This window comes from Palaemon carinicauda, chromosome 2, assembly GCF_036898095.1.
Source record: "Palaemon carinicauda isolate YSFRI2023 chromosome 2, ASM3689809v2, whole genome shotgun sequence".
Taxonomy (NCBI): Eukaryota; Metazoa; Arthropoda; class Malacostraca; order Decapoda; family Palaemonidae; genus Palaemon; species Palaemon carinicauda.
Genome location: NC_090726.1, coordinates 62,743,152 through 62,770,651, shown reverse-complemented (window position 1 = coordinate 62,770,651; position 27,500 = coordinate 62,743,152). Strand labels below are relative to the sequence as shown.

General features: G+C 36.7%; 1 protein-coding gene and 1 long non-coding RNA gene across 3 annotated transcripts in view; one reads left to right on the top strand and one right to left on the bottom strand.

The window, feature by feature from the left end:
• The window catches only part of LOC137625559 (uncharacterized), a 236,021-nt gene that overhangs the window by 98,135 nt on the left and 110,386 nt on the right, over positions 1-27,500 (top strand). The window contains exon 2 of the long non-coding RNA XR_011040862.1: positions 21,873-21,909. This is a non-coding gene — a long non-coding RNA (uncharacterized lncRNA). The remainder of the gene's footprint in view (positions 1-21,872; positions 21,910-27,500) is intronic.
• On the bottom strand, positions 2,193-11,688 carry LOC137625527 (uncharacterized). Of its 2 annotated transcripts, none has more exons than XM_068356439.1 (3): positions 6,010-6,530; positions 3,963-4,343; positions 2,193-2,846 (listed from the first exon to the last, which is right to left on the bottom strand). In XM_068356439.1, exons 1-3 carry the CDS (start codon positions 6,382-6,384, stop codon positions 2,544-2,546), a joined length of 1,059 nt encoding a protein of 352 aa, XP_068212540.1. In that variant the 5' UTR covers positions 6,385-6,530; the 3' UTR covers positions 2,193-2,543. The 2 variants fall into 2 exon arrangements, with proteins under 2 accessions (XP_068212540.1, XP_068212548.1); XM_068356447.1 differs by lacking the exon at positions 6,010-6,530 and adding an exon at positions 11,244-11,688 and having other exon boundaries at positions 2,198-2,846.

The window sequence follows — 27,500 nt, the reverse complement described above, 5'->3', positions numbered from 1 at the left end:
CTTATTAGTATGATTGTGGCCGGAAAGCTGTTCACAAACAAATGGGTGAAAATATAACCTCCTCCCAACTTCGTTGGCGGAGGTAATTAATGATGGATATCATTATTATTATTAATTTACTATTATTATTTTTATTATTATTATTATTGTTATTATTATTACTTGCTAAGCTAAAACTCTAGTTGGAAAAGCAAGATGATATAAACCTGAGGGCTCCAACAGGGAAAATAGCCCAATGAGGAAAGGAAATGAAGAAACTTCAAGAGAAGAATAAACTATCAAAATAGAATATTTCAAGAATAGCAACAACGTTGAATTAGATCTTTCACACATAAATTATAACAACTTCAAAAAGTAAGAGGAAGAGAAATGAGATAGAACAGCATGCATTAGTGTACCCCCAAAGCAAGAGAACTCTAATCCAAGACAGTGGGGCCCCATGGTATTGAGGCTATGGCACTACCCTAGGCCAGAGAACAATGGTTTGATTTTGGAGTGTTCTTCTCCTAGACGAGCTGCTTACCATAGCTAAAGAGTCTCTTCTACCCTTACCAAGAGGAAAGTAGCTAATGAACAATTACATTATTATTATTATTATTTGCTAAGCTACTATCCTAATTGGAAAAGCAGGATGCTATAAGCCCAAGGGCTCCAACAGGGAAAATAGCCCAGTGAGGAGAGGAAATATATAAACTACAAGAGTAGTTAACACTTAAATAAAATAGTAACAATAAAATATAAAATAGTAACAATAAAATATATCATATATATACTTTAAAAACTTTAAAAAACAAGAGGAATAGAAACAAGATAGAAGTGTGCCTGAGTGTACCCTCAAGCAAGAGATCTCCACCCCAAGACAGTGGAAGGCCATGGTACAGAGGTTATGGCACTGCCCCAAAGTAGAGAACCATCGTTTGATTTTGGGGTGTAATTCTCCTAGAAGAGCTGCTTACCATAGCTAAAGTGAAGAGTCTCTTCTACCCTTGCCAAGAGGAAAGTAGCCACTGAACTACTACAGTGCGGTAGTTAACCTCTTGAGAGAAGTTGTTTGGTAATCTCCTTGTTGTCGGATGTATGTGGACAGAGGATATGTAAATAATAGGTCAGACTATTTGGTGTATAAGTAGGCAAGGGGATAATGAACCGTAACCAGAGAAGGATCCAATGTAGTACTGTCTGGCCAATCATAGGTACCAATAACTCTCTAGCGGTAGTATCTCAACGGGTAGCTGGTGCCTTGGCAGTGAATAAGCATTGTTTGGTAATCTCAGTGTTGTCAGGTGTATGAGGACAGAGGAGAATGTGGTAAGAATTGGCCAGACTATTCAGTGTATTTGCAAGCAAAGACAAAATGAGCTGTACCCATAGAGTGGGATCCAATGTCTGGAGTGTCAAAGGCCCCAATGACCATAGTTGCTATTTTAGCGCTTTTCGAGCTAGATCTGGCGCGTTTCTCGTAAGTCGAGCCAGCTCTTTTGTTTTCCTTGTTAGCACGGCCGCGCTATTTGACGCTTTTTAGAGAAATTTAGCGCGAATCATAGCGCTTTTCCATCTGATGAAGAATATGGTAAACTGACTGCTTTTCTGTATCCTTTGACATACTGTATTGTATCAATTTCCGCTTTGACAGTTATAGGAGACTGTTCTTTCTCTTTCTGTTCCCAAAACAATGTTGCAGAGTCCTACAGTAAAGTCAAAAGATTGGGTCTGTTAATGAGGTTACTAATCCTACACTATGCTTTTAAGAAAGGATTTGTCGCGTTTCTGGCGCGTCTTGGAAGCTCCTGTAAGGCGTTTTCAAAATCAGAAATGGCAACCCTGCCAATAACTCTCTCGTGGTAGTATCTAAACTGGTGGCTTGTGCCTTAGGAGTGCAGTATTGTTTAGTAAATATCTGTATGTATATTTGTACGCTTACTTTACCTTATAAAATGTAAAGAGACTTTGCTCAATAAACCAGTCTTCTGAAGAAGTATCGCGAAACTAGTCAGGTCTTTATCTTATATTTTCAATTTGTTTTCCTTGTGGTTATTTTGCATATATATATATATATATATATATATATGTATATATATATATATATATATATATATATACACACACAATTGTGGTCTAGTATAAGGCTCAAATGAAACACGTTAAATATTTGTAATGATATTTATCAGACTTGTGGTACATGAAGATATTTTTTCTTGTAGATAATAGGAATTGCAAAGCGAATCAGAAATGAAACAGAACTCTGCTCACTGTGCTCCTTTCAGTCAACATTTCCTTTACAAGAAAATAACAGATATGTTCCTCTCGTCTTTGGTCTAAATATGAAAAGAATTTTTTTTAGATGATAATATAATACGACATATGCTACGTGTAACAACACTGGTTGTCATGTAATGAAGAAACTATGAAATTCTTATTCAGAAAGATCTATAGTAATTCATGAAGGTGTAATATTTTAATGAAATAATAATAGTAGACCTATTGTTAATAATGCATCATCAGTTTACAATAGATATTGGGATCATTGAAAAAACTCCATAAAATTAACTGCTTAGTTGGTGTGCATTTTCCTCATTCATTTTGACCGAGTGTCTGGGAAGTGAACCTAAGCTCCCTTCAAAGAGGATGTCATTTATCACCTTTTTGGCGTAGATTTGCTGTTCTCCATCAAGTTTTTTTAAATCTTCCCCCCAACTTTTCGCTAAATTATCTATTGCATCATCACTTTGACTCGGATAACTGCAAGCTAATTCTAGTAGCTCGTTTCTTTTAGCTTCAATATTATGCTTTCTTTTCTTACTCCTCTGGGTGGTTTTCACCAAGTTGTCTCTGGATGTACTTGGTTCCTGAAAAAAAAAAATTTGAATAGCAATGTTAATGAGGGTGATGTTGATTATCATGATAATGGTGGTAACGATAACACAAATAACCAAACAACAACAATAAAAATAATAATAACCAGACAACAACGAAAACAAGAATAATAACCAGACAACAACAACAAGAATAAGAGCAGTAATGATTATATCAACAACAGAAATACTAATTGGCTAAGGAATAAATGTGCGATCTCTCTCTCTATCTCTCTCTCTCTCTCTCTCTCTCTCTCTCTCTCTCTCTCTCTCTCTCTCTCTCTCTCTCTCTCTCTCTCTCTCTCTCTCTCTTCTGATTACTCTGAAAACAGAAAGATGCCATAAAGTGAAGAAGAATGTGTATGGTGCCATGGACGGCAAGCATATTAAATAACTAAACCACATGGATCTGACCGCTATTACTATAATTATAAACATTCATTTAGCAGTCTTGATGGCACTGGTCAATTCAAATTACGAATTCATGATGGTCGATATAAAGACAAATGAACGAGTGTCTGACGGGGGAGGTTTCGCAAGTACCAAATTTTCTGAACAGCTGTAAGAAAAGACATTGCTCATCTCTAAACCAAGTACTCTACCAGTCAGCAATGATGTTTTAACTTGATGTTTTTGTTGGGGACAATTTTATGAATCCGTATGCGCATATAAATCTATCATAATAAGAGGAAATATTCAATTATCGGTTGTCAAAAGCTCGCCGGATTGTTGAAAATACTTTGGGCATATTGGTCAGCAGGTTCCGAATTATTCAGAATGCCATAACTAAGCATAATTAATATAGGCCAAAAATATATATAAGTATGTTTTGAAACTTGATTCATTTTTACAACCATCTTTAACAAAGATGCATTCGGAATTGTTATAAGCTCTAAGTTTCATATAGGACCTGATCATAAATTTGATTTAATTTGCACCGAGAAAATAACCAACAGCTAGTTTGAAAATGAGCCTAGGTCTTTGATGCTCACCAAGACTTAAGGTAGACGGAGTAATATGGTAAGAACTAAATGCAGTATATTGAAACATGTAATGAAATATTAAAAGGATTGTCAATTGACTACGGAGCAAACAAATCCTAAAACTTACAGATGCATTGTCATTCTCTTCCTCGCTATCTACAGTGAAATTTGGGTAGTTCAGAGTGCACATTTCTGCTTCAAATAGTAAGTCATTAATTTTTTTTTCGAACATGATGTGCAGGCGTCTATCTTTAATGCCCCTCATTTTCATAGTTACTGTTTTTCCCAAGAGCTCGCAACAGTCGATTTGTGGTTGCGGTTGTTTGAAATGATCCCGAACAGTGGACAATATATCATCTGATATATCATCATTGGATTTCCTCTTGTTACCGGGCCCAGGGCGTGAAATTCTTGTCGACGGTGTAGGCCGATTCGGTTCCCGCCGGTCTTCTTGAGAGACATTTGGTGTCAAATCGTTTTCCTCTGCACATGGGTCACCAACGATCACCTGAAATCAGAAAACATTTTAATTTTGCTCATTATAAAATTAGTTCCTAATATATTTTTTGTCAAAAAATGACCACACATATATAATACATATTTCTCTTTTTCAGTTTCCCAACTGTCAAGAAAATTGGATAGAAATATTAAAGGATTTTGAGACTCGATGGAACTTCCCACACTGCATAGGCGCCATGAATGGCAAACATAATGATATAATTCCCCCTAGAAATTCTGGCTCTTATTTTTTTCAACTACAAAGAAAAACATAGTATGGTTCTTCTTGCAATTGTAGATGAAAACTACCGATTTCTCCTTGTGGATTTCGGAACAACCGGCCTCGTATCCGACGGCGGTGCACTCCAAAATACACGTTTCTATAAGAAGTTAGGGAAGAAAAAGCTACATATTCCCCAGCTTGACGACGTCAGTGAAAAGTTTAAAAACGTCCCCTATGTTTTTGTTGTGGACGACGCGTTTCCGATGACAACTGAAATTTTGAAGCCATTTCGACAGGCAGATCTTAATTCTGCGAAAAGAGAGGTGTTCAATTATCGCGCGCGAGGCATATAGTTGAAAACGTCTTTGGTATTCTTTCACCGAGATTTCGTATGTTTCATACAGCTATAAATTTAGAACCACAAAATAGAGTATTGAAAAGGTTGTGATGGCAGCTTGTGCTCTGCATAACTTTTCGATGGATAAACAGCCTATAGTATATGCCCCTGCAAATTGTTTGTATACAGAAAGTTCTGTTGGTGGAAATATTTTGTCCATTGGCTGCGATAGTGCAGATTCTAATATGAACCCCCTTCAATCTTGTAATCGAGGTAATATTTGTGGAAATGTCAAAGAAGTAAGAGAACATTTTATGGATTACTTCATGGACGAGGGGGAAAGTGGCATGGCAAAATAAACACATGTTGAGGAACAAACATAGCAAATGTAGGTAGTATGTTGGCCAGGGCACCAGCCGCCCGTTGAGATACTACCGCTAGAGAGTTACGGGGGTTCTTTGACTGGCCAGACAGTACTACAATGGATCCTTCTCTCTGGTTACGGTTTTCACTTTGCCTACACATACAACGAATAGTCTGGCCTATTCTTTACAGATTCTCCTGTCTTCATACACCTGACAACACTGAGATTACCATACAAATTCTTCTTCACCCAAGAGGTTAACTACTGCACTGTAATTGTTCAGTGGCTACTTTCCTCTTGGTATGGTAAGGAGCTATTCTAGGAGGACACTCCAAAATCAAACCATTGTTCTCTAGTCTTGGGTGGTGCCATAGCCTCTGTACCATGGTCTTCCACTGTCTTGGGTTAGAGTTCTCCTGCTTGAGGGTGCACTCGGGCACACTATTCTATATAATTTCTCTTCCTCTTATTTTGTTAAAGTATCTATAGTTTATATAGGAAATGTTTATTTTAATGTTGTTACTATCCTTAGAATATTTTATTTTACCTGGTTTCCTTTCCTTGCTAGGCTGTTTTCCATGTTGGAGCCCCTGAGTTATAGCATCCTGCTTTTATAACTAGGGTTGTGGGTTAGCAATTAATAATAATAATAATAATGATAATAATAATGCGTGGTAGTTATAAGTGGGAAAGGCATTGTAAACTAATATTCAAATAAATATTGTCAAAAAGAATAGTTCTCTTTTTCTTACCTCATCATTGTCATTTTCAGAAGATAAATTTGAGACCGATGATCTAGTATTATCTTGGTCCTTTAGGAAATCGAAAAGTTTGAAGTACCAAAGGGAAGGTTTGTACACATTATCTGCTGAGGCGCCGGATTTCATTGAGGATTCAATTTTCCTCTGCTCCTTTCGAACATTGGACCTCAAACTGTTAATTTTTTTTTTAACCAAGGTCTCATCAGCATCAGGCTCTATTTCCTTTAATTTCATCGCTAATATTCTGTATGCAGCATTTCTTTTGTCTCTATCGTGATATTCATCAGCTTTTACTTTCCACAAGCAAGGTTCACTTTTGTATAATTCAATAAACTCACCAAGAACTTCAATATTTCGTTGCGACATTTTTCAATATGTAACTAAACCGTTTGTTTAATTTAGCACTTAAAAAAAATTAAAGGAACTCAACTGTAAAATAAATCAAAATTACAAGGCTGTAACCAAAAAAATTTAAACTGTCCACATCAGAGGATTGTTATTAACTGAAGAGACCTGTTCAGGTACACCTGATGGAACCGCCACACACATCAAGTTTACTCGCCTGTCAGGCAGGACCTGATCGAATTTTCATCAGTTGCCAGGTCGCTCGAGAGGCTAGTTTTTCCCGCCATACACTATCAGGTATACCTGACAGGCGTAACTGTCAGGTGTACATGATAGTGTATGGCCGGCTATTCCTTCTTATAATTCCTGATCTCGTAAAATGAAGTTCCTCAAAATACCACAGACTGGGTGCGTATTTATCGTCTCGCCGTGTATTGACTCTAGTCTTGCCCATAGCACATACGGAAAGAAATAATCTTTCATGTGGCAGTGAACTTGATAGCTGATGGATCGTTTTCCTTCATTTTTTTCGATTAATTTCTTATAACATTGCTGTTTTAGAGTTTTATTTTCATATTCGCCACCCATTATCTTCCAAAGAGCAGGAAACTGTTTATACAATTTAATAAACTTCAGCCAAAATTTATGTAATTCGGGTGACCGGCAAGTTCTCTTGCTTGAGAGTACGCTTTATCACATTTTATCTTCTTTTTTCTTCATCTTGTGTTTTAAGTGTTTATAGTTTACATATAAAAGATTTGTTTTATTTTTAAAATATTTTATTTTAATCGTACATTACCTCTCCTTTAGTTTTATTTCATTTTCTCACTGGGCTAATTTTTCCCGTTGGGGCCCTTCGGCAAAGCATCCTGCTTTTCTAATTAGAGTGAAGCTTGGCTAATAATGATAATAATAATAACTATAGCTACTCAACTAAGCAAGTGAGCGACGGCGTGACAAGTAACTGCTCAAACGATCCAGCATACATGCCTACCCGCCGGGGAAACCACCTAGGGGCTAGACGCACCGTCTAAAAGCCCCTGTCCGGAGAGAAATTCCGGGCAATCTAAAGAAGAAGAAGAAGCATACATCTTCATCAAGCATGCTGGATCTCCTTTCATGCGCTCACATACACACCCAAATGGCATGATCATACTCGTACTTGATGCTAGACAAGCATATTGGATCATCTATCGCTTAACTATGCTATCTAGCATTTCATTCATGTTTAGTAGGAATTGGGTAGCTCCCAGCCACCAGTTCAGCCTGTTATAACTGGCGCCATTCAATGACCTTCGATGGCAGGATGCCAGAGAACTTCAAATCATTCATTATCTGTTGCGGCTTAAACAAAAGGATGTGTTCCCAGCAATATCACCGAGGACTTGATAAGTTTCACCTTTCTGACGTTATCCCATACAATTAAAAATAAGTGTATAGTGAAAATGTATACTCGCGCCTATTTATACAGTAAAAAAACACAATACAGCCATGGAAATCACCATGAGCTTAAAGGTTTACTCGTACCATAGACAGAGTATCAAGAGCAATCTTTGAGATTTGATGACGCAAGCATCACTCATTTTTTGTGGTTGCTCTTGCTGAACAAATCTCACATCCGTCCGTCGTAAGTTCAGGTGAGTAAACATGGCCGTGAGCCTTGGAAGATTCCTAACAAGGTTTAACTTCTACTCCTGAAGGTCACTTGAAATATCTTTACAGCTCCAGATAGGTACCAGATTGTATTGTCAATTAGGCCTACTGGCCAAACATCGAGGTTTTATTGCAACTGCTTAAAATTAATGTGTTTTTTTTTTAATCTATTATTTCGATGAATATGACTATTGAATGAATTATTGTAGATTTAGGAAACTATTTGGGTTTGGAAACTTTTTGTTTCGGATTGTGAAAGGCTTCATGCAGCCTGTTGGATACGGATTTTTAGAATCAACACAGTTCATTCTCTTTCGTAGGATTCAGTTTTACTAGTTTGCTTATAGGTTAACTGCGGCCGAGTATGAACTACGCGGACGCATTTCCTCCATTTTTTTTTCTTTAAAGTCTGTTACGTCTCTCACTTCCGGTTCCGGCAGCCGTCACGAGTATCCTCATGACGTCACAGTGACATAATTACAAGAGCTATATTTGTACTGAACTAAGATTTGATTATTTCGTTGGTTTATCATTTTCATTGTTTTTGTATTTAGACAAAATCAATCGAATAATATTGGCGAGTAATGATTTTCCTCATTTGAAATAAGTTTTAGGCACGGAGTATACAAATTTCTACTCCTGTGAGAATGAACGTGAACCGCTTGGTAGGCAGCTATCATCTCATGTTTGCTTATATATATATATATATATATATATATATATATATATATATATATATATATATATATATATATACACATGGTATTTCTGTGTTGTATCACGGACAGATGTTATATTTCATCATTATAGAATTGTATCCTGCACCTAGAGGCCAAGAGGCTTACAGGTGAAAATGGTTGATATGGCGTTACAGAAAAAAAAAACCAGTCGAATAAATGAAAAGAGAAGGCATTATTAACTGAAAGATGAGAGCTTGCTGACCGCTTATAGAAAACAAAATCAAGAGCAAATATCCTTGCGCTTGTTCTTGTCACTTAGCATTCATGCTTTAAATATCCTACGGAAAGTTTTGTAGCCTAAATTCTCTCATATTTTAATGAAGTGGTTTCAGTTAATGGCAAGATAATATGGCATTGAGCATTTGAGATTTTTGGTTTCAAAATCAAAACTGCAAACAGTTTCAATACAAATAAATGGTATAGTTTAGTAAGGATATCAAAGTTATATTATAAAGCAGTATAATAAAAATGTGTACACTAATTTTGTAAAATTTGAACGCATCCATTCATTATGTTAGTACATTCCTTTTGTAAAGTATATTATGCTAAGAGTGTCGTTCATATTTTATGAATATAATACAAACTTGCCTTATTTTGTGTTCGTTTGTCCTCATCATCCATTGAACTCCTAGCACATCTTGCCGAGTCTTGATCATACAAGAAGTGAAGCAGGTCATAATACCATAAACTAGGTTTGTATACCTCCTCTGACCCTGCGCCCGATTTCATCGAGGTGGTCACTTTTGCCTTCTCTTTGTTGTAAACAGTCCGTAGTGCATTTATTTTCTTGACAACAGTGTTTCTTTCAGCTAAAGGATCAAACTCTTTGTATTTCTTCACTAGTTCTGCATAGGCCAGGTCCTTTTTGTTTTTATCAGAGTATTCGTGGGACTTTATCTTCCACAAACACGGAAAACTCCGATAAAGTTCAATGAATTCGCTTAAGAACTCATGAGGTGTTTGCTTAGAATTCGCCATCACTGTGTATTAGGTTTATATTTCGAATTAGCTCTTGCGCACCAGGACTTCACACTTCGGCAGTCAATCTGAAAATGAGCTAGATTGCAAAGATATCTTGGAACCTTGTTTACACGTTCAAACTTGTCGTTACGATGCATATAGATTTGAGCCTGGTGGTACCAACCATTCAATTCAATTTCAACTCCAATAAATCGCTACTCTCCCCTGTTTACACGTAACGGGAAATTGTAACAACCTTTTCATTACAATAAATCGCTAAGATACTACCTCTAGAGAATTGTGGGGTCCTTTGACTGGCCAGACAGTACTACATTGGATCCTTCTCTCTGGTTACGGTTCTTTTCCTTTGCCTACACACACAACGAATAGTCTGGGCTATTCTATACAGATTCTCCTCTGTCCTCATACACCTGACAACATTGAGATTACCAAACAATTCTTCTTCACCCAAGGGGTTAACTACTGCACTGTAATTATTCAGTGGCCACATTCTTTTTGGTAAGGGTAAAAGAGACTCTTTAGCTATGGTAAGCAGCTCCTCTAGGAGAAGGACACTCCAGAATCAAACCATTATTCTCTAGTCTTGGGTAGTGCCATAGCCTCCATACCGTGGTCTCCCACTGTCTTTGGTTAGAGTTCTCCTGCTTGAGGGTACACTCGGGCACACTTTTCTATCCAGTTTCTCTTCCTCTTGTTTTGTTCAAGTTTTTATTGTTTATATAAGAAATATTTATTTTAATGTTATTACTATTCTTGAAATATTTTATTTTTCCTTGTTTCCTTTCCTCACTGGGCTATTTTCCCTGTTGGGGTTCCTGGGCTTAAAGCATCCTGCTTTTCCAACTAGGGTTGTAGCTTAGCATTTAATAATAATAATAATAATAATAAAAATAATAATAGTGTGTAAACCGTGCTTTATATTGTTGACGAGTGTTTTATTAAGTGTAATCAAAATTGAAAAGGATATGCACTTTTAGAGCTGGCTTATCTTAATGGAATTGCTAAACCTTAATTCGGGATTAGTTTAGTTGACTATGTCACACTTTTAAAGGGGAAATGTGTTTTAACTAGCGCTCTTATAATTTTGTAATAGGTCTGTGTGGATAGTTTGACGTTATTACCTAGCCAGTTTTTAATAATAATCAAAATAATCTATCTTAATTTTAAGCAGTCCATTCACGATCAGTAATTACTGAAGGAATTCCTTCAGTGTCAGGATTGGGACGTCCACTAACGGTCAGTGCGTTCATCAGTGTAGGATAGACTGGTTATTAGACAATCGAAATGGCTTCCTCTATTTTTTTGTGATAATGAGTTATTGTTGATGGGATTAGGGCTTGTTGCGGCGCATTCTACTTTGAAGAAACGAAGAAAGACTAAATCAAAATGGTGTAAGGATTGGCTACAGGGAAAATCAAAATGGTGTAAGGATTGGTTACAGGGAAGGAATTTAAAATCATGTAATTGTTTTTTGTTTAATAAATAAATAACAAATGTGTTTCTTACCTCGTGTGCTTGTAAATTCGAGGTGGATGTTCTAATAGCTTCTTGATCCTTTAAAAACAATAAATCTTCATAGTAAGTCCAAGTTGGCGTATACACATCATCTGCCCCAGTTCCAGACCGCATAGAATCTTCGACTTTTTTTGCTTCTTTCCTGAAATTACTCCTGTAGATGTTGATTTTTTTCTTCACTAAGTCTGTGGTTGCATCAGGATACTTTTCTTTAAGTTTTTCTGCTAATTTTCCGTACGCTTCGTTTTTTTTATATTTATTCAGATAATGTTTTGACTTAACTTGCCAAAGGCATGGCAGTTCTTTGTATAACTGAAAAAATTCACCCCAAAATTCTCTATCTTCCGGCATCTTAACTAAAACCACACTCAAATCTCTGCAGCAACATTCCTCACACTCTGGCCATGCGGTTCACACTGATAACTTAACTGACTGGTAGACTGGTAGCCATTCACGGTCAATGTTCCCTTCAGTGCGCGTTAGCCCCGCCTCCAGAATCAAGCAGAGTTTGATTCTCATCAGTGTAACTGACAGTTGCACTGACAGGCCTCAAACAACCCCATTCACGATCATTTTTGCCAAGTTTGAAGGAATTCCTTCAGTAATTACGGATCGTGAATGGCTTGCTATAGATTTGAGTCTGTTGGCACCAACCACTCAATCCAATTCCAACTCCAATAAATCGATACTCTTTCCTGTTTACACGTAACGCCAAATTGTAACAACCTTTTCATTACAATAAATCGCTACAATTTATCGTAGTGTGTAAACCGTGCTTTATGTTGTTGACGAGAGTGTGTCTTATTAAGTGTATTCAAAATTGAAAAGGATATGCACTTTTAGAGCTGGCTTATCTTAATGGAATTGCTAAACCTTATTCGGGATTAGTTTAGAAATTGTGGTATACGGTACATGTATACCCAGCTCCAGTGGATTATGTAAAACGAATTCAGAAAAGTATTTTCAAATATTTGTGGAGCAGCAACTGTGAACCTGTTGCAAGGAAAACTGTGTTTTTGTCAAAATTAAGAGGTGGCTGTGGAATGATTGATATCCAGTGTAAAGCAAGGTCAATCATGTTGAGCACATTTCTAAAATGTTTAAAAGATTGTTGTTTTGGTTACCAAATGATTGTTTATTATTGCAAAGTCCAAGCAACTTACCTTAGAGAAAATGAATGGCAACATCAGGATTGCACTATTTTCACACCAAGTTTTTATGAAAGTATGACCTCTTATCCACAGATAAGAACGAAAGCGGTATATGAACATCTAATGAAAAACAGTGAATATCTTCCAAATATTGAAAAATTGTATCCACTATTCAACTGGAAATTAATTTGGGAACATGTAAATAATGAATATGAAGAAAATAAAAGCAGGGAAATTTTGTTTAAGTATGTTCATGAAATTTTAAGTACAATTGATAGGCTAGCAATGATGAAAATAAAAGATTTTAAGGAATGTGGATGTGGATACATGGAAATTAATATGCATTTTGTATATTTCTGTCCTTTGGTTAAGAATTTGTTGTCCTGGGTATTCGAATTGCTTAGAAAATGTTATAAATTGAAAAGTAATAACAGGTTAAGGATTATAAATCTAGATTTTGAAGCTTATTCAAAAAGGGATGAAAATACAGCAATGGTAATAATAGCAGATTTTATTTCAAGTATCTGGATGGCAAGACAATTGGGAATAAGTGCTGAACAGTAAATTATATTGTGTATAAAGAATAAACTGTTAGATACATTTAATGTAAATATTATTGGATATAAGAATCATGTAAAAAACATTTTCACAGATCAGTATGTTTCTAACTTAAAACATATTTAGAAAAATAATAGAATTGTATTTTTTTATATTACAATAGATATAATGTATATACAAAAATGTAAAATATAATTTGTAAAAGGAATATTTCTTGATCAAAGAAAACAATGTAAGTTAATAAAATGTAATTGTATTTTCATAATAAAAGAAACAAAAAGTTGTATGACTATGTCACACTTTTAACGGGGAAATGTGTTTTAAGTAACGCTCTTATATTTTTGGAATAGGTCTATGTGGATAGTTTGACGTTATTACCTAGCCAGTTTTTAATAAATAATCAAAATAATCTATCTTAAGGCGCGCGCGAGAGAGAGAGAGAGAGAGAGAGAGAGAGAGAGAGAGAGAGAGAGAGAGAGAGAGAGAGAGAGAGAGGGGGGGGGGGGTGTCTTCAAGTGTGAACGTGTGGTAGTTTCTAGTCCCATCAGTCTTTTACTTTATCATGCTAGATGGCATCATCTCTGGTTTAACGGTGACGCGTTGCCAGTAACTCTTTACTGTTATTTTTTTATGCTCGGAAATTCTGTTTGTTTCTTTACACATTAACACATACTATCGCACATCTACTATAGAAATAGGTATTAATGTAATTGTCCTTGACTGAAATAGGAATAAGTCATAAATAATCAGAACGGTTATAGAATTACCAGTAGCCAACTCAATACATGGGAATGGCCTTCGCGAGGCGCATTCTACTTCGTATGATTGTACTTAAATTGATGGACGGGGACCTATATATTTCCAAATTTTAACTTTTATCAGTCACTCTGAAAAGAAGACTTTCTCTATTGTTTTCGTATAATCGTTGAGAGACAAAGAGGAAAAGTTATGCGAACAAATGAAAAATATTAAATAGGAACAGTCAAATGCGCTGCACACCATCAGGTGACCGCACCTTCACTGCGTAAGTTCGTATGTAAATAGTTACGTGCGTCAAGAGTCCTGAGTCGTATTTGAATGTAGGTTTTTGTCCGTGTAATGTTTCGCAATGAGAATCCCTCCCTCTCTCCTTCCTTCTTCACGTGTAACTATCCATTAGTTAAATGGAAAATTACCGAATACCTTTTCATGACTTGTTGAGGTTGTTAGTTTCTTCCTCAATAAAAGATGATGGAAAATCTTATCTTCATCTTTAATAAGTTAATGGCGGTAGCACCTAATCATTGTGCAAAAGTGCTACGGGTCATAACTAAAAATAACAAAATTCTTGTGTTGTACAATAAGTACCGTAGTAGGACCAAAACATTCTCTTTTAATAAAGTACCTCTGAATTTTTATCTCTGAGGTTTCTGACCTCAAGGGTGCGTTCACACGAAATGATTGGCGTCGAGTCAGTCCTAATTCATGACTCAACATGAATCGCCATCCCAGTTTTAACACTGCTTTTTATGGGCATCGAGTCACAAATAGAGCTCAGTTTATTTTTATGGATCTGTATCTGATGGGGGGACGGATTCAAAGGTGTTCTCTGTTTCAAAGGCTACAAAACAACATGCTTCCAAATGAAGGTTTCATTGTAGCGGATGATGCTTTCCCGCTCAAACCTGTTTTTGACGAAGGCGTAAGGGGCCCATACGCGTTAAAAAAAAAAAGCGAATTTTGATGCATAATTGCGAACACACGTTAGGCGTTTTTCCCATCAAAATTCAGTATCGTCAAAATCTTCGACATGGATGCATCAGTGGCCATAGCACTAGTGTTGGCATTGGACTCTGATAAACCTGGTAAACGTCGGAAATGGCCAAAAGAGTGGTTTTTAAAACTTGTTCCTTGGCAAGATGCCAAAATTGCGTAATGATTTCGTGCAAACAGAATTGTAGGGACTGACTATGGTCAGCTAGTTATCGAGATGATTAGTAAGTAGTTATACTTAGCAAAAATGTAAATAGTTTAATTATAGGGTAAATATATTGTTTTTTTTTCCTTTCCAGACAGTGTAATATTGGTGCGTAAAAGAAGGTAACTGTAAAAAATGGGAATTTACTACACTAAAAATATAAACACATTCGATAGCCTAGTCAATATTGTGTTTAATTGTTGCATTTGCTAAATTTATACATTGGATATTTACGCTTCATATAATCTATACTACTTCACGTGAGAGTAAAATTTTGCATAAATTAATATATCTTTCATGATATTAGCTGCATTGGCAAATATGAACTTTGACATCTCTAAAAAATTAGGCTAAAAGATATAATTTCATTGAAGAAAAAATGTTTGTGTTGGTAAATGTTTGCAATATTACTAGAATAAGTCCTAATTGTCAAAGAAAACATATAAACTAACCTGAATTGTTCCTTGTTTATCGCTTATGTCGTTATCATGGCTATTTGACAAGGTGCTTCTCGACTAGGCAGGAGTCTCCTGGTCTCTCAAGAACATCATAATGCCTCCATGAACCACGGCCGTGACTCGTACAGGTCTTCAGTTCCGGCACCTGATTTGCCACTTTTGTCCATTTTTCGAAGTTCATTGCGAAAATTTGTTCGTAGATTATTTATTTTTTTCTTCAGATCTTCTAATGTGGCGGAAGTAAAATGCTCACGATATTTCTGTAGCAGAATGTCATAGGCTTCGGCTTTCTTAGCACGATTGCTATAATCATCCGACTTTATTCTCCACAAGGCTGGCAAGGTCTGATACACTCCTAAAACTTCAATCAAAAATTTCTTTTCGGCCTCCTTCACAAACATGGCGATCCTATATCCTCGTCAGTCACCTGCGAACTAAAAACTTTGATCAAAATTTTGACAGGAGCCCACACGCATCAAAAATTTGACGACTCGTCAAAAAATATCAAACGGATTTGATCAATCAAAATTTTGTTTCAAATCTTTTTTTTTTTACACTAAAACGTCCTACACACAATCAAATTTTGCATCAAAATTTTGATTAATCAAATCCGTTTGATATTTTTTGACGAAAATTTTGACGGTTTTTTTGAACGTGTATGGTTACTCAGGAATGAATTTAAGCTATGAAGAAAATAATATTCAACTATAGACTGTCTAGAGGTAGGCAAGCTTTGGAAAATGCCTGAGGGGTTTTATTAAAGCTGCCCACACCAAGGCCGTCTTCGAGACGGCCTTGCCGACACACGCTCAAATTTTTGGTCGAAATTTTTATGTCAAATTATTTGACGGTTTGACGTTCGCCCTACACGCTCAAACTTCTCATCAAATTTTCATTTTGCTCCCGAGTGTCATCATGGATGCATATACAGCGTTGGCTCTTGGCTTAGCATTGAAGAGCACACAGAAACGAAAGAGACGAAAGTGGGCCCAGCAATGGTATTTGTGTCGTGAACGATTTGGTCATGCTCCTTTATTAAATGAACTGAGAATTAGTGAACCTGATTTGTTTGCTCTATCACCATCAAAGACGATGCATCCATTTTTGCCGTCCGACAAAAACCCATAATGTGACATCGGCCTAATGGTATTTTACTTTTATATGCAAATAGACATGAATAACTATGAAATTTGTATAAATACCTTATCACGTTGTATAAGCTATGCAACAATCATTGAATGCAACTAAATAAAGTATGCTTAATAATTTCACAAAAACCCGTAGTGTGACATCGGCCTAACGGTATTTTACTTTATCATGCAAATAGTCATGAATAACTATGAAATTTGTATAAATACCTTATTACGTTGCACAAGCTATGCAACAGTCATTGAATGCAACTAAATAAATTATGCTTAATTTCATAAAAACCCATATTGTGACATCGGCCTAACGGTATTTTACTTTTAGATGCAAATAGACATGAATAACTATGAAATTTGTATAAATACCTTATTACGTTGCACAAGCTATGCAACAGTCATTGAATGCAACTAAATAAATTATGCTTAATTTCATAAAAACCCATATTGTGACATCGGCCTAACGGTATTTTACTTTTAGATGCAAATAGACATGAATAACTATGAAATTTGTATAAATACCTAATTATGTTGGATAAGCTATGCAACAGTCATTGAATGCAACTAAATAAAGTATGCTTAATAATTTCACTTATCTCTTCAGTCGATTGTATTTTGCTTCGTGAAGAAGCCGGTGTTTCATGGTCACTCAGGAACCAAAGAGCATCAAAACACCATAGTGATGGCTCATAAATTTCATCTGCTCCTGCACCAGATCTGCTTGAGTCTTATTTTTTTTTTATTCTTTTCGGAAGGTCGTCCGCAGTGAGTTTATTTTCTTTTTCAGCTCCTCCTTCGTTCCTTCGGGATAATAATCACGGAATTTCTGTAGAAGAGTCTCATATGCCATACCTTTTTTATTTCTGTCACTAGAACAGTTACTTTTAATATTCCAAGGTTGTGGTAAACTTCTATAAACATCAATAAGCTCAAGAAGAAATTTCTTTTCATGTTTTGTTGGGGATCCATGATGACGATGAGCCGCGCACGTCCTCCTCAGATTATGTCTAATCACTAACTAATTTGCGCAAATTATTGCAAGGTACCACACACGCACAAATTATTTGACGTTGGCTCAAAAAATATCTACTGAAATCATATCAGTAAAAAATTTGACATCAAACCTTTTAGGCCATCAAATTACGCCACACATGATCAAATTCATGTCAAATAATTTGACGAAAAAATTTGACCAAAAATTTGAGCGTGTGTGGGCCGCTTGTTTAGTTAGTCGATTCTGAGTATTTGAAAGACCTATTGCGTGCAATGTTGATACAGTAGACAATATACATTACATAACTGGCGGAGATGGCAATGCAGGTTGCGAGTATTTACCACATGGTTGTGTAGACGTAGATGATACTACCACGGGAGAAAGGATTCATGGAACTTGGAGGTCACAAGCTATATTACTACGTAGTGTAACTCGTATTGGTAGTAATCGCCATGCAAGAGATGCGAAAGCTATCAGAGATGCATGCTAGCAGTAATTCGTAGCAGAAGGCTGATCGTCATAGCAGGGCAGAATGATTCATTGAGTGTTTCAGTAATGTGAAATCATAGTCTCACTGCACTTTTATATGTCAGATAATATCGTATCATATCAAATATTGTATCATATACATTAGCCTAGCTTTTGTGACAAATGTATGTATTAACCAAATTGCTCTGTGATGCTCGTTTCATTAGTCCTTGTTTCATGATATCGTTCATTAATGGAAACCACTTCATTGATGGCTTTTCATGATATCGTTCATTAATGGAAACCACTTCATTGATGGTTTATGCACATCCTGGGTGCCAATACCTGATCGTTCTGACTTTTCTACTTTAATCTGTTCTTGCTGAGAAGTTGCTCTAATGCTTTTAATTTTCTGCTTTCATTTATCCCAAAACTTTCAATTTCCGTTTTTCTCACTATGTCATTCAAAGCACTCTGTCGTACCAGTTTGTTTCGATATTTTCACTGTGCATGTTCCACAGACATTCATACTTTATATAATATAACACAACAAACTTGTATGTGATTTCATCATTCCACCTTCCAGGCATTTCTCCGAATATAAACACAGCAATTGACAATAAACAAATTGTGTGATCACAATGCCTGTAGTGTAACTGAGTTGCCGAGGAAAACGAGCAAGCAAGTATTCACACAAGGCAAGTTAGTGGTGAATGTAGGGGAAGCAACCTTCCTCAAAATAGAACTTGCATTGCCAGGCACTTGCCCGCCAACTTGCTTCTTAATTGACTTGCCATTTTTTTTTGTCAAGTAGATGTTTACACATGGCAAGTGACTTGTAGCAAGTTACTTGCACCCTTGCCTTTCCTCTCTTTTTGCCTCGTGTAAACGAGCCTTTAACATTACGTCATAGTGAGTCTCACGTGCCCATCGTAAATATGTAGGTCGAACCACTGATAAACTTGGTTTATCAGTGACCACAAATACCAGGATCGTGACTTTATTGCTACCTTATGGAAAGATGTTGATGCAATATCATGCACAGGTGAAAGACGACAATTTTATTCACTTTAAATCACTTATTATAATTTGAATAACATATTTCACTAGTATATTACCATGAACTATAGGCTAATCTAAATTATTCACACAAAATAGTATCAATTATCAATATTTTTTTTGTCTTTCCATAAACCTACCATCTCTCCTATATAATAAAGAACACGCTAGAGTCATTGGGTCCTTTGCCAGGCCAGACAGTACTACATTGGTTCCTTCTCTCTCGTTAGAGTTCATTTTCCCATTGCCTACACACACACACAGACACACACCGAATACACTGGCCTATTCTTTACATATTCTCCTGTCCTCATACACCTGTTTAAACTTAGATTACCAAAAATTGGGTTACTGCACTGTAATTGTTCTGTGGCCACTTTCCTCTAGGTAAGAGTAGAAGAGACTCTTTTAGTTATGGCAAGTAGCTCTTCTAGGAGAATGATACTCCAAAATCAAACCACTGTTCTCTAAACTTTTTCTATGAAGATTTTAGTTTAAGAACCACTGTTTCAATGAAGGTTTTAGTTTGTGAGTCACTGTTTCAACGAATGTTTTAGTTTGAGAGACAATATTTCAATGAAGGTTTTAGTTTTTGAGGCGCTATTTTAATGATGGTTTTAGTCTGTGAGGCACTGTTTCAATTAAGTTTTTTGTTTGTGAGGCGCCGTTTCAATGATGGTTTTAATTTGCCGGTCACTGTTTCAATTATGGTTTTAGTATGCGAGATACTTTTTCTATGAAGGTTTTAGTTTAAGAACCACTCTTTCAATGAAAGTTTTAGTTTGAGTCACTGTCTTAATGTAGGTTGTAGTTTAAGACACGCTTTCAGTGATGTTCGAAGTTTGGGAGTCCCTGTCTCAATGAAGGTTTTAGTTTGTGAGTCACTGTTTCAAAGAAGGTTTTAGTTTGAGAAACATTGTTTTAATGAGGGTTGTAGACTGAGATCGCCACACTGCCCCATACCGGGTCTTCTGAGGAAGCGTGCTCCCCTGCCACGTGGCCCGATTCGCCCGAAACACTCGCGGCCCTTCCGTTTACTCCCGAGGGGCCAGCCCTTGGTTCCTCCGTCACACTGGGTTCACTTGGGAGGACACTATGGCTCACAATCACACTGGGGGCTTGTTGGCCACTCCTCTGCGAAGGAGACGGAGAGGCCGAGGCTTCGTCGGACCGATCACTGACCGACTGTAAGGAAGACACGCCACTCACTTTCTTTGGGGAACGCTTAGACGACTTCTTTTTCTTAGTACCATACCGTACCCACTGAATTCCGTCCCAACTCACGCACTCGGAACATGTGTCCGAGGAGGAACAAACTTTACCCCTGCACGTGGAACAAAGGGAATGCGGGTCCACCTCTGGTTTAGAGAGGAAAGCCCCACACGACTTTCCTGCTCTAGGACCAGGACAACGACGCACGTTCTCCATCGTTCGCACACGAAGGTCAACACTAACGAGTTACAGAAAACCCTGGATAACACAAGGGGAACGGACTGAGGACACTTTGCGAAAACGCACTATCGCAGAAAAAACACAAGCCCGTACACTGGGAACACGTGGGAACACAACGCGCCAAAGGATCGAGAGTTTAAGCGAGAGAGTGAGATGCTTCGTATCTCACGACCAAGGACTTAATGAGATCCTGACCCGGGAAAAGCAGTGACCTGCCCTAATCCGGGCCGCAGGAATTATCCTGGCGGCGGGGGTAGAAACTATCGGGAGCGAGATAGGGGGGGTAGCGCGGGAAATCTTGGTCGAGTTTGAGAGAGGGTCAAGGACCCTCCGAAGAGGTAATTCTCGGTAAGTATGTTAGGAAAAATAAAAATTACTTAAAATTTTTCATTTTAATGAGGGTTGTAGTTTGTAAGGTACTGTTTCAAAGAAGGTTTTAGTTTAAGAAACATTGTTTTAACGTTTATAGTTTGTGAGTCACTGTTTCAAAGAAGGGTTTAGTTTAAGAGACACTGTTTCAATGAAGGTTTTAGTTTATGACACTGTTTCAAAGAAGGTTTTAGATTAAGAAACATTGTTTTAATGATGGTTGTAGTTTGTGAGGCACTATTTGAAAGACGGTTTTAGTTTGTGAGGCACCTTATCAATGAAGGCTTTAGTGTGTGATGTATTTTTCGATGATGATTATAGTTTGTGAAGTACAGCTTCAATGAAGGGTGCAGTTTGTGATGTAGAAAATCAGTGACAGTTGTAGTTTGTGAGGTTCCTTTTCCGTGAAGGTTGTAGTTTCTAAGATACTGTTTCAATGAAGATTTGAGTTTGTGAGGCACTCTTATAATGAAAGTTTGAGTCTGTGAGGCATTGTACAATGTATGTTTTTGTTTGCGAGCCATTGTTTTAATGAAAGTTGGATTTTTTTTTTTTTAGATATTTATTTCTGTGAAGGTTGCATATTTGTGGAGTACTGTTTCAACGAATGTGTTACTTTGCAAGATAATGTTGCTTTTATGGTTTTCGTTCACGAGGTTCTGTTGCTGTAGTGGTTCTAGTTTTTTTTGGCATTTTCAATCAAGATTGTAGTTTGTGAAGTGCTGTTTTAATGAAGGTTGGAGTTTGTTATGTAATGTTACGGCAGTGGTTGTAGTTCACGAGGATTATTGTACTGTACAGTATTGGTTTTAGTTAACAAGAATTTTTTTCCTGCATCGTTACAAAGTTGTTTATAATATTCTCGTCTTAATTTGTTGGACAGTCACTTCCGGTCTATTAAATTTCTTATTCCTGATCTAGATATTAATCTCTGGCACCGTCGTTCAATTACTGTAGTTTGTTATGCATTTGCATAAGATTTTTCCTAATTCTGAACATCCTTTACTTTCAGATCTTGCCGGACAGTACCACCCTGTTCGTAATACAAGGTATGTAATTAATTCTAATAGTCAGGCCTTCTCCACCATGAGGCTCAATACTACACACTACTCTAGAAGTTTTATTCCAGCTTATGACCAAGTAGTGGAATGATCTCCCTAATCGGGTAGTTGAATCTGTAGAAATTCCAAAGTTTAAACTTGCAGCAAATGTTTTTATGTTGAACAGACTGACATAAGTCTCTTTTATAGTTTATATATAAAACTTCTGTTTTAATGTTGTTACTATTCTTAAAATATGTTATTGTTTTAACGTTGTTACTGTTCTTATAATATTTAATTTTTATTTTTATTTCTTTTCATATAATTTATTTATTTCCTTATTTCCTCTCCTCACTAGGCTGTTTATTCCTGTTGGAGCCCTCGGGCTTCTAGTATCTTGCTTTTCCAAGTAGGTTTTTAGTTTAGTCTGGGATAATAACAAGAATAATAATGATTTTAATGATAATAATACAGTTATGATTTTAAGTCATTAGGTACTGTTACAAGAAGGGTTTTAGTCATATGAGATAATTACCATAAATGTCTGTAAATAAGTTACTATTACCATAAAGATTCAGGTTCATAAGGTACTGTTATAGTGAAGGTTATAGTTTGAGATTATATTGTCATGATGAGGGTTGTAGTCTGTGAGGTAGTTACCATGAGGATTTAGATCCTAAGGGTCTGTTGCTATGGGGCTCACGAGTTACTACTGTGTTGGGAGCCGCCAAGGAACGAATCTGACAAAAAGTACATATAATATTTGGCTGTTCCCTCCAAAGCACTGGTTATTTTTAAATAAAGATTCCCTTCTTTTTCCGTCAGCACATAACTGTTTCCGGCTGTTCGAGTCGTCTACATCACTGTTCTCGTGTGTGTCTCTCTGTCTACGGAGTTAAGGAGGTAATACGGGATATTTCTATTTCACAGTAGAATGAAACCTACATGTCTATGTAGAAAACCCGTGACACCAAGATACCATGGAAAATGGGACCAATCTATCTTTGTTCAGAAAATATTAAACCTATCTATGTATCTTTTCTTGGCTAAAGAGTATGCCTGTTTATACATTTGTCTCGGAAGGCTGGCTCTTGTAGATTGTTTATCTATGGAATAAAAAGTAAACTTACCTATCCATCTGAAAAGGGAAAAAAAAGGAATAGTGGCTATCTGCAGGGGGATGAAAAATTAACTCTGAAGACCTTTGATGGTGTGATGGGAAAAGTAGAAAGTCCTTGATACATGGAGAAGGCTTAAAGGAAATCTATGCTAAACATTAGTAGGTTAAAGTGAGATAACATTCATGATTATCTAGCGAACTTAACTTTTACAATATCGCCTATTGATGCAAAGAGCCTTGGTTAGATTTCACCAGTCATCTCTATCTTAAGCTTTTAATTCAATACTTCTCCCTTTATCATCTCCTACTTTGCGTTTCATAGTCCTCAGCTATGTAGGTCTGGATATTCCAACTCTTCTAGTGCATTGTGGAGCCCAGCTGTACGTTTGGTGAACCGATCTCTCTTGGAAGGGCGAAGAGCATGCCCAATCCTTCTCAATCTACCCTAATTACACACACATGCATAGTGTGTGTGTGTATATATATATATATATATATATATATATATATATATATATATATATATATATATTGTTATAAATATTTATATTTATGGAGGTGTAGATCCAAATGGTATTTTTCCTTTGTTTTTTTATAAAGACTGCAGATTTCTTAGCTCCAAAGTTATCTGTTATTTTGCGCAAGTTAGCAAGAAGAGGAACTTTTAGCACTTGTTGGAGAATTGGTAATGTGTTTGTGTAAGCTCAAGTCCAACTGATTACCGCCCAATTTCCATAACTCCCATATTATATAAAGTTTTTATCGTCTTCGGGCAAAACGTCTTAATAGGTTTGCTGAAGGTAATCATCTATTCCCTAGTTTGCAATTTTGTTTTCGTAAAGGCCTTGGAGCATGTGATGCCCTTCTTGCAATCTCCAATGCTGTACAGAAATCCCTTGATTGTGGTCAGGAAGTTTGTATGATTGGCCTTGATTTTAGTGCTGCCTTTGACCGTGTTAATCATGAGGCCCTTGTTTTCAAACTGAAACAGTTGGGAGTGGGTGGGTCGTTTCTTAGCATTATTTTTTATTTTTAAAGTAATAGATCTCAAAGAGTTGTTGTTGATGGGCACCATAGTGAGTATAGGAATGTGATATCTGGTGTTCCACAGGGTAGTGTTCTTGGCCCATTACTTTTCATACTATATTCACATAACATGTGGTTTGGCCTAGAAAACAAGCTTGTTGCATATGCAGATGATGCTACTCTCTTTAAATCAATTCCATCCCCTGAATGTAGATCTGGGGCTGGTGAATCCCTTTATAGATATCTAGCTAAAATTAGTGCATGGTGTAAATTATGGGGTATGAAGTTGAATCCTAACAAAACTCAAAGTATGATTGTAAGTAGGTCAAGGACAGTGGCTCCTCAACATCCAGATCTCAGTATTGATAATATTTCTATAACTTTGTATGACTCTTTTGAAAATTTAGTTGTGATTCTCGATAGCAAATTTACTTTTGAGAAACACATTACGTCTGTGTCTTCAATTGCAAAAAAAAAAAAATGGATTATTGAGAAAGTCTTTCAAGATTTTCGGTGATCAATCTATTCTGAAGAGGTGTTTTAATCTCTTCATTCTACCTTGTTTTGAGTATTGTTCTCCTGTCTGGTCTTCAGCTGCTGATTCTCATTCTCATTTGTTGGAGAAAAACTTACGGTCTATTAAATTTCTTATTTCTGATCTAGATATTAATCTTTGGCACCGTCGTTCAATTAGTTCATTATGCATGTTGCACAAGATTTTTCATAATTCTGACCATCCTTTACATTCAGATCTTCCTGGACGATTCCATCCTGTTCATGATACTAGGCATGCAGTTAATTCTAATAGCCAGGTCTTCTCCATCACAGGGCTCAATAATACACAGTATTCTAGAAGTTTTATTCCAGCTGTTACCAAGTTGTGGAATGATCTTCCTAATCGGGTAGTTGAATCAGTGGAACTTCAAAAGTTCAAAGTTGGGGCAAATGTTTTTATGTTAAACAGGCTGACATAAGTCTTTTTATAGTTTATAAAAAGGTAGTAGGTTGGCCAGGGCATCAGCCTCCCATTGTGATACTACCACTAGAGAGGTATTGGATCCTTTGACTGGCCAGACAGTAATGCACTGGATCCCTCTCTTTGGTCACGGCTTATTTTTTCTTAGCCTACATTTACACAGAATAGTCTGGCCTATTCTTTACATATTCTCGTCTTTCCTCATACACCTGACAACAATGAGATACTTAACACTTCTTCACCCAAGCGGTTAATTACTGTACTGCAATTTGTTTAGTGAACTTTCCTCTTGGTAAGGGTAGAAGAGACTCTCTAGCTATGGTAAACAGCTCTTCTAGGAGAAGGACACTCCAAAATTAAACCATTGTTCTCTAGTCTTGGGTAGTGCCATAGCCTCTGTACCATGGTCTTCCACTGTCTTGGGTTAGAGTTCTCTTGCTTGAGGGTACACTCGGGCACACTATTCTATTTTATTATTATTTTATTTCTTCCTCTTGTTTTTCTGAAATGGTGTGTTGGGCAGGCTTAATAGAAGGGCCATGGATGCCTGTTGGTTTATCAAGAGGTTGTCTTTTCATTTTTCTGATTCTTTTTCTTCTCAAAACCATCCTTACTGTCCTCCCTTTAGTTGAAGTGGCTATCCTGGAGGGTATTTAGCCTTGCATGGTGTATCAGCTCCTCCATGTTGACCAGTTTTTCTGACTTTTAACTATAGTCTATGGGTATCATCAATCACTTTATTTATAATTCTGTACATACTGTTTTTGTTATAATTCTTGTTAATCTAGTTTTTAAGTATGATTTCCCTTTTTTATTTCTATTAATTCTTATGCTATCTGGAGACATTGAGCAAAATCTGGGACCAGTACGTCCTAGATTTCGTCAATGTCATCTTCTGTATTGCAATATTTGTGGTCTTCATGCAAATATCCAAGACCTTACAGTTGCGTCCAGACAGTATGATATTCTTTTGTGCTCAGAAACTTTGGTTTCCAATATGAGGCACTCATCTGAACTCCTTATAACTGGTTTTAAGAAGCCAATAATGTTGAAACGTGATGCCATCCCTAGGGCCAGGGGAATAGCGGTGTATATTAGAACCGAGTACCCTGCTTCTCTTAAGTCATATTATCAATATGGATGTCATGAGTTTGTGGAAGGCATAACAACTTTTATTTGTGTTCTTTCTACCGGAATCTAGACATGGATGATTCTATCTTCGATTATCTTCTTACCATTATGGCTAAGATACAAAAAGATGATAGAAAGGCTTCTTTTGTCTTTGTTGGTGATTTTAATGCTCACCATAGAGAGTGGTTAAGTTCAATCTCTCCTACCGATCGCCATGGCTTAAGAGCTTTAGACTTTGCCTCTGAATCAGGCTGTGAGCAAATCATAGATAAAGCTACTCACAGGTCTGGTAATTGCTTGGACCTCGTATACACTGACTCCCCTGGCGTTATAACTAATAAGGTTGGTTCTCCAGTCGGGACATCTGATCATTTCTTGATTTCATTAGTAGTGAAGACTGAGCAGCCTGTCCTTGATATATCATACTCTTGTAAAATTTATATGAAATCCCAAGCAGACTGAAATGGGATTTTGCATGATCTTTTGTGCTTGAATTGGTCACAATTATATAGTAGTGTAGATCCTGTTGTTCCTTTGAATGAGAATCTAGTCAACATAATTGATGTGCAATATCCCTTCTTGTGTGCTAAGGTACCGAGTGAAGGACAAACTGTGGTTCAATGATTATTGTAGACGTGCTTATTTGGAGAAGCAGGAGGCGTATCATCTTTGGAAGGGTAACAGATTAGATTTGACCTGGAACAACTATACTTAGCTTAGAGCTTTTTCTCAGAAAGTTTATGCCTCAACTGAAAAGGAGTACAATTTAACCATAAAAGAAACCCTTTCTGGTACAACTCAGGAACATAAATGGTGGTCTACCCTTAAATCTGCACTCTTTGGTGTAGATGCAACAGTTCCTCCTTTACTTAAACCAGATGGTTCAGTCACTCACTGTCCAAAGGAAAGGCAACCCTTTTGGCTGATGTTTTTGACAGTGAATAAAGTAAGGAAAAACTTGAACTTCCTCATTCCTGTTTTCCTGAGGCTAAACTAACTAGTTTAGCTTTTCGATCTCATAAGATTAAAGCTCTGTTGATGGACCTTGATGCTTATGGAGGTGTAGACCCAAATGGTATTTTTCCTTTGTTTTTTATAAAGATAGCAGATTTCTTAGCTCCAAAGTTATCTGTTATTTTGCACAAGTTAGCAAGAAGAGGAGCTTTTATCACTAGTTAGAGAATTGGTAATGTTACTCCTCTATGTAAATGTGTTTGTGGTAGCTCAAGTCCCACTGATTACCGCCCAGTTTCCATAACTCCCATATTATCTAAAGTTTTTGAACGTCTTCTGGCAAAACGTCTTAATAAGTTTACTGAAGGTAATCATCTATTCCCTAGTTTGCAA

Bases quoted from the DNA above. Each gene is read 5' to 3' on its own strand.
- LOC137625527 (XM_068356439.1), bottom strand. From the start codon at position 6,384: ATGTCGCAACGAAATATTGAAGTTCTTGGTGAGTTTATTGAATTATAC. The intron at 4,344-6,009 runs GTAAGAAAAAGA...TTCTGATTTCAG, and splicing joins CTGAAAATGACAATGATGAG to GTGATCGTTGGTGACCCATG. The intron at 2,847-3,962 runs GTAAGTTTTAGG...TTTTTTTTTCAG, and splicing joins AAGAGAATGACAATGCATCT to GAACCAAGTACATCCAGAGA.